The sequence below is a fragment of the Oncorhynchus mykiss genome, chromosome 30, assembly GCF_057628025.1.
Source record: "Oncorhynchus mykiss isolate SJ-2025 chromosome 30, ASM5762802v1, whole genome shotgun sequence".
Classification (NCBI taxonomy): Eukaryota; Metazoa; Chordata; class Actinopteri; order Salmoniformes; family Salmonidae; genus Oncorhynchus; species Oncorhynchus mykiss.
In genome coordinates, this window is record NC_143051.1 from 34,169,095 (window position 1) to 34,177,534 (window position 8,440).

Consider the following 8,440-nt stretch of genomic DNA (forward strand, 5'->3'; position numbering starts at 1 on the left):
GACAAAAAAGAGAGTTGGAGAAAGCGGCAACAACAGAATAGAATAGATACTTTATTGTCCATTTTACAGACGTTTATCGATTTACTGTCACAATACCAAACCTGACACACCAACACACACCCACAATGTCCGGAGCAGCACAGCGTCAGCCACAGAGCAGCGCCGCCAGAGCATTTGTAGGGGTTAAGTACCTTGCTCAAGGGCACAACGGCAGAGAGCGACTGTGAAGAAAGAAGAGGGAGAGGCACTGCGCCAACGTCTACAAGAGCATGGTGGTTTTGGATGGAAGGCATCGGTTAAGAAGAGAGGGATGAAGGAGAGGAGGAGTAGAGGGAATTGAGGGTGGATTTGGCTTCATTCTGGTATCTCGTCTTGCGCTTGTTGTCCGTCCCTGAAGAGACCAGCTCAATAATAGAAATACACTGCAGGGGAGAAGATGAGACCATGTAAATATCACAGAGTAAACAGTTGTTTCCTACTTTGGACATCAGACTACTAGGCTACAGCAACACAAAATGACATGCGCATGTGTTTCACAAAACTGTCTATAAACATTTTTCCATGTGTTTTGTGTGAAAATCAAGTGAAGCAGACTTCGTCTGTAAGTGAAAATGTAGATATATATGGTACTTACAGAACACAACTCCAACACATATGACTCCTATGATTGCCATTATAATCATCATCTGAAAAAAACAATAGAAAGCCTTCGAATATCCTGAAATTTCAACCTTCAAATATATAAAACCACTTCCATATTCTCTCTAACACATTTCAATATTAAATAATCAAATATCCTGAAATATCAACCTTCAAATATATAAAACCACTTCCATATTCTCTCTAACACATTTCAATATTAAATAATCAAATATCCTGAAATATCAACCTTCAGATATATAAAACCACTTCCATATTCTCTATAACACATTTCAATATTAAATAATCAAATATCCTGAAATATCAACCTTCAGATATATAAAACCACTTCCATATTCTCTCTAACACATTTCAATATTAAATAATCAAATATCCTGAAATATCAACCTTCAGATATATAAAACCACTTCCATATTCTCTCTAACACATTTCAATATTAAATAATCAAATATCCTGAAATATCAACCTTCAGATATATAAAACCACTTCCATATTCTCTCTAACACATTTCAATATTAAACACATTTAATAGCAAATTCTTAATCTCTTATTGTTTTTAATCTGGAGAGAGCTGAATCTAAAATCCATTCAACATTACTCTCTCATCATGATAGCTGTAACCTTGCTCTTTACATATACACTACCGTTCAAAAGTTTGGGGTCACTTAGAAATCTCCTTGTTTTTGAAAGAAAAGCAAATTTTTTGTCCTTTAAAATAACATAAAATTGATCCGAAATACAGTTTAAACATTGTTATTGTTGTAAATTACTATTGTTGCTGGAAACGGCAGATTTTTTTATGGAATATCTATATAGGCGAACAGAGGCCCATTATCAAATCAAATGTATTTATATAGCCCTTCGTACATCAGCTGATATCTCAAAGTGCTGTACAGAAACCCAGCCTAAAACCACAAACAGCAAGCAATGCAGGTGTAGAAGCACAGTGGCTAGGAAGAACTCCCTAGAAAGGCCAAAACCTAGGAAGAAACCTAGAGAGGAACCAGGCTATGAGGGGTGGCCAGTCCTCTTCAATCAGCAACCATCACCCAGCGCTGGTCTCGGTAATAGCCGTTGATGGATATCAGTTGAAATGTCCCACGCCTGGAGCTGAGTGACTGATTTCCTTATATGAGCTGTAACAGTAAAATCTTTGAGATTGTTGCATGTTGCATTTATATTTTTGTTCAGTGTATATTGCTTTCAGTTGTTTCTCTCCCATCGTTATTTACAATGTACAGTAGAAGCAAAAAGGGTTTTATAAATACATTTCATTGATAGATTGATAGATACCGATCATTAACAGATTAAACTGTCGTTCGTCACATAGGCTGGGATTCAAGCCAAGGCGCGCGTTATAAAACAGCACACTGGAAATGTCACGGATCCCTCTGGAACTTTCATTGCGCACACCTGGCCCCTATTCCCACTGATTGTATTTGTATATATGTGCCCTTTGTTCACCATGGTGCTGTCCATTATTGTTACCATGTCCGTTGGTCGTGTGAGTACCTGTGCTTTTTGACTTTCGTGCCCTTGTAGATTGCACAGATGATTACAGGTCCCGTTTGTGAATCATTGTGCGCTTGTGTTATTTATTCGAGGTATTTCGCGCTCTTTTCTTTGGGTTTCGACCATGTGTGTTGTATACTTGTATGTTTTGTCCTCATCCCCATGCCTTTATATGGCATGCTATAATTTGGGTAAAGAAAAAAAACAACTATTACGCATTCCTGCGCCTGTCTCCCGAATCATTCATACCAACGTGACAGGAAAGCCAACAATGCACCTTTTTTTAAAGGCAATTTCCCCAATATTCGCACCCTGTAAACGGATGCACATGTCGGTTCAAGAGTAAATTACCTTACAAAATACTGATCTATAACTCCCTTTTGAAATCCCAGCCATAGTATAAACAAATAGCACTAATGTGATACTGCTGCAGTACGTCACATGGATTACGTGCCAAGAGGGTGTAAGCATTACTATGACACTACTGCAAGCCAATGACCTAAACAGACACACCTGGGTGATGTAGTTTATGCCTGTATGGCAAAGAATGGTTCGATTTCAGAGAGTGAGGTTAGCCGTGATGAATATTATATTAGAGCCGGCTCTGTAGAGCATAAGAGAGGAAATAAATACAAATCAACTACGGGGCTGCAGATCAGATGACTGAGATTAGGAGAGAAACAAGTGGAGCGAGAGAGAGATATGGAGGGAGTGAGGGAGGAATAGAGGAAGTATTAGAGTGAGAGGAAGAGAGGGATGAGCTGAAGGGGTTACATCACGAGTTGAGCCACAGCTGGGTTTTTGGGTTTAATCTGGCATCACACTGTAATCCAGATTGGGATTTCTAACCCCTCCCCCTCCTCAACGGACACACATGATTGGACTGGCAACGGGACAGCCATCTGTGCTCAAAAGCAGAGGCGAGAGTGGGGTTTGGGGGTTGGCTAAGGGTTTATAAATTCATGCTGTGAGAAAGATGGATTGAAGGATAGTTGGATAGAAGGATCTACATTTTTTTATATAGCAAGGACTCTATTCAATCCACACCGCGGAAGTTCAGCGTGATTGAAATGTAAAGGAAATGTTCCTGCGTTAGCGGCTGCATTCGCGATGAATAACGTTGCAATTGTCGGCTCAATCGGAAATGACCTTCACATTTCTATTGCGCAATCTGTAACGCTTCAGCGATTCAGATTGAATAGAGCCTTAAGTGAGGTCACAGAAGAACAGAGCCAACAAAGGGCTAAAATGGTAGTTGAAAGTACGAAGAGTTATTCCTCCATGTACAGGGACATCATTGGTATAAATTGTCTGAGCACTGTGGAAATACCCCAACGCCTTGTCATAATATACAGCTAGTGTGTGACTGCCACGGTGTGGCGGCCTGCACTATGGAAGCCTAAGCATAAAACAGCAAACTCACGTGTGAAGGTTGTATTACAAATTATTCCTGCTTGTGTGAAGAGTTGCCTGAGACCTGAAGACTTGTGTTAGCCCCGTGAGCTAAAGCCTAGGCTTTCACTAAGAGGGTTAACGCAGACATGTGGTGTGTAGGAGAACCGGATTTGAACCCAGTCGGTTACATATACACACAGACAGACACACACGCAAACCTTGAGGTTTTTCCACCAGTACTTGTTCTTAAGCTTGGCAGCGCTGCTCTCAAACTGTGAGGCCCCGGCCTGCAAAGCATCGGCCCTGTCGTCCAGCTCCGACAGTCTCTGATCCCTCTCCAACACCTTGTCCACGTTCACACGCATGATGTCCACTACCTGTAGGGGACAGGAGTGGAATGGAGAGGACACTCAACATTGTATTCTTGTTCATGAAGAAACCTACAGGTAATTGCCAAAATAAAGGAAGGACCAACATAAAGTGTCTTAATAGGGCGTTGGGCCACCATGAGACAGAACGGCTTCAATGCACCTTGGAATAGAGTCTACAAGTATCTGGAACTCTATTTGAAGGATGAGACACCATTTTCCCACGAGGAATTCCATCATTTGGTGTTTTGTTGATGGAAAACACTGTCTCAGGTGCCGCTCCAGAATCTCCCTTAAGTGTTCAATTGGGTTGAGAACTGATAACTGAGACGGCTGTGGCATATGGTTTACATCGTTTTCATGCTCATCCAACCATTCAATGACCACTCATACCCCGTGGATGGGGGCATTGCCATCCTGTGGGGGCGTAGTCAAGGTAACCAAAATATTAGCCTGCCCAGCAATTTTATAATTTTATGCATGACCATAAGCATGATGGGATTTTAATTGCTTAATTAACTCAGGAACCACACCTGTGTGTAAGCACCTGCTTTCAAATTACTTTGTATCCTTCACTTACTCAAGTGTTTCCATTATTTTGGCAGTTACCTATAGAACATCTGCAGTCGAGGCTAGCATTGCACCTAACAGTCGAGAAATCAATTCTTACTGAATAGAACTAATGTGAACTTTTAACTGCCAGTGTCACTAATGTACAGTAGACGGCGAGGAAGGGACAGAGTCGGCATTGCTCAATGAGAAGGTAATCAATCACGTCTTATCAGAATGTAAATATCAATGTCACTGAGAGTTGAGGACAGTCAGCATTAGTTACCCAATGGTCAAGGAATCAATTGACTGAGAAGAAATGATGTGAGCCTCCACTACAATTGTTGATGCCACAGGTGGTGAGAATTGTCAGCATTTCTGAATGAACGGTCAAGAAGTGAGTTATTTCAAAACTAGTGCACCAACATCCAACAAACAGGTGTGGCGTACAAACAATAGGAAAAATAAGAATACCTGCATAGCACACACTGGTTGAATGATCCGGTATTTCATTAGGAAAGTGTTTACCTCTATGGGCCCTCGTCATCCTCATTATGAGTGATTGGAAAGGATGTGTACACCTCATACAGATGACCAGAGAATATTCTGTGATCAAGGTTTATGCCCTTGTAAACTCTCACTGACTCATCCCTCTTTTCTTCGATCATTCTTCCTTTTACGGACCACTGCCTCCCACCCCCTTGCCCATCTCCTCCACTTAGGACCCCGTCCTCCCATCGTTCTTGAATTTGATTCTCTCAGGAACAATTTTCATCTTTCGTCACACAACAATAAAGAAAACGCAGTATCCTTCATCTCTTCTTTTCCCCTGGCTTTATCCTTTCATCCTCCCCTCTATTCATCCCCATCATTACTGTTTCATCCCACCTTCCACACGGTCTTTATAATTGTTCACTTCACACATGAGTATTCTGTACATTTTTGACCAATAAAGGTTGTTTACAGGACTGCCTAAATGAGTAATCGCGCTGACATATCAAAAGATCAACACTTCAAAAATGGTACTCTTCTTTGAGTCTTACCTCGTCCACCTGTGCCTGCGTCTGCTGCAGTCGTCGGTTACTGGTGAGGTTGGGGGCTGGGGCTGGGGGGCCCCCTTCTCCCTCAGGGGCCCCCGGGGTTCCTGCGTCTGTGGTCGACCTGTGTAGAGAGAGGCATTAACTTACTAACAACAACAACTGCCAAAACCGCACCAAAACTGGTAAGGAAAATGAATGATAAAAGTAAGTATTATGTATTATTTGTGTACCTGTTTGAAATGTTATTGCATTGTCAGGAGCTAGTAACATAAGCATTTCCCTGCACCCGCATAGACTTTGATTTGATTTTGATTTGATCTTGCTAAGCCATACAGCATAGTAAGTAGGCAATACTAGCAATGGTGTCTAAGTGAAGAATAACTTAACTGCTGAAATAGCCCTCTTCAAACACTAAGGACAAATAAGCACAAAGACTGAATGAATGCGAAATATATCGGCTATGGTAGAAAATGATACATGTGATGTTTAAACTAGAAAAGCCAATCATAGAGGCCTGTTCTCTCATCATGTCTGAGCCACATCCTGAGCAAACAACCACTCTGATTTGATTTGGTACAGAGTCTGTATTAGACAGGCTTGATTTCCACTAGCAAAATGGAGAGAGATTAGAGGGAAAAAAGCCGTGAAGGCTGCTCTTTTCAAAGATGGATGCATTTTGCTCCAGATTAACAAACCAGGCAAGGTGCTGTACACTAATTATTATACAAATTACAACAAAAACAACTAAAAATCATATATATATATATATATATATATATATATAATTTTTTTTTAAATATTACAACAGCTAGCTTCATAAAGAAGATGGATGATGAATATTGACTGAGTCATTGTGAAGGAGTCATTCTACTATTGATATTGTGAGACTGAGAGACATGTAGCCTAATATTAATTTGCAATAGGCCTACTTTCTGTGGTATATTTTACGTTTGGGTAAACTATTCGAATCCTAAAATGAATATATAATAGCAATGAACTATTTCAACAGATGTTTAGTCTTAGCAGTAAAACAATCCATAATTGCAATTAGTTGACACAACAATACAATTACTCTAACATCCTTAAATAAGTATTCAAAACGCTGTAGTCTATGTCTCTATCGGAGACATATCATATACATTTAGCTGAACTAAAAAACACATTTACTCACATGTCGATGGTAGCTGCTTTATAATAATCCGCGGTCAAGGGGGAGTAGAGAGTGGGGGCACAAAAAAGACAGAGAGAGATACAGTATATTTGAGAAAGTAGTACTATCCACAGGCAAGGGAACGATTGTTTCAATATTCCGAAGAATTCCAGCCGGTTTCTGTCACTTTTGTCCAATTTCTTACAAACTCTCTGCGAGCCGACGCCTGTGGAAAATGTCGACGCGTCTTTGACGCACAACTCGCAGTCTGTACACAGCGGTAGATATAACCGGCCCAATCGATGGTTGTAAAAAAATATTCTGTATATTTTTATATGTATTATTTTTTTACAACCATATGCAGTACCAGTCAAACGTTTGGACACACCTACTTATTCAAGGGTTTTTATTTATTTTTACTATTTTCTACATTGTAGAATAATAGTGACCACATCATAAGAATGAAATAACACATATGGAATCATGTAGTAACCAAAAAAGCATTAAACAAAATATATTTTAGATTCTTCAAAGTTGCCATCATTTGCCTTGGTGACAGCTTTGCACACTCTTGAAATTCTCTCAACCAGCTTCATGAGGTAGTCACCTGGAATGCTTTACCAACAGACTTGAAGGAGTTCCCACATATGCTAAGCACTTGTTGGCTGCTTTTCCTTCATTCTGCGGTCCAACTCATCCCAAACCATCTCAATTGGGTTGAGGTTGGGTGATTGTGGAGGCCAGGTCAGCTGATGCTGCACTCTATCACTCCCCTTATTGGTCAAATAGCCCTTACACAGCCTGCAGGTGTGTTTTGGGTCACCATCAAAGCACCCCCACACCATCCTACCTCCTCCTTCATGCTTCACGGTGGGAACCACACATGCAGAGATCATCCGTTCACCTACTCTGTGTCTCACAAAGTCACGGCAGTTGGAACAAAAAATCTCAAATTTGGACTCGTCAGACAAAAGGACAGATTTCCACTGGTCTAATGTCCATTGCTCGTGTTTCTTGGCCCAAGCAAGTCTCTTCCTATTATTGGTGTCCTTTAGTAGTGGTTTCTTTGCAGCAATTCGACCATGAAGGTCAGATTCAAGCAGTCTCCTCTGAACAGTTGATGTTGAGATGTGTCTGTTACTTGAACTCTGTGAAGCATTTATTTGGGAGGTACAGTTAATTGCCCATTTCTGAGGATGGTAACGCTAATAAACTTATCCTCTGCAGTAGAGGTAACTCTGGGTCTTCCTTTCCTGTGGCGGTCCTCATGAGAGACAGTTTCATCACAGCGCTTGATGGTTTTTGCGACTGCACTTGAAGAAACTTTCAAAGTTCTTGAAACTTTCCGTATTGACTGACCTTCATGTCTTAAAGTAATGATGGACTGTCATTTCTCTTTGCTTATTTGAGCTGTCCTTGCCATATTATGGACTTGGTCTTTTATCAAATTGTATCTTCTGTATACCAACCCTACCTTGTCACAACACAACTGATTGGCTCAAACGCATTAAGAAGGAAAGAAATTCCACAAATTAACTTTTTAAGAAGGCACACCTGTTAACTGAAATGCATTCCAGGTGACTACCTCATGAAGCTGGTTGAGAAAATGCCAAGAGTGTGCAAAGCTGTCATCAAGGCAAAGGGTATCTATTTGAAGAATGTCAAATATAAAATATATTTTGATTTGTTTAACATTTTATTGATTACTACATGACTAATGTATCTATTTTACAACCATATATTTGTATATATTTTTTAAAAGTCAA

The 8,440-nt window shown here is 40.3% G+C and overlaps 1 protein-coding gene across 1 annotated transcript; it reads right to left on the reverse strand.

Moving 5' to 3' along the window:
• Positions 1-36: 36 nt before the first annotated feature.
• On the reverse strand, positions 37-6,970 carry LOC110489327 (vesicle-associated membrane protein 2). Its single transcript, XM_021562055.3, has 5 exons — positions 6,696-6,970; positions 5,528-5,645; positions 3,786-3,944; positions 635-686; positions 37-422 (listed from the first exon to the last, which is right to left on the reverse strand). Coding segments are annotated over exons 1-5 (348 nt in total). The 5' UTR covers positions 6,698-6,970; the 3' UTR covers positions 37-405.
• Positions 6,971-8,440: the final 1,470 nt, after the last annotated feature.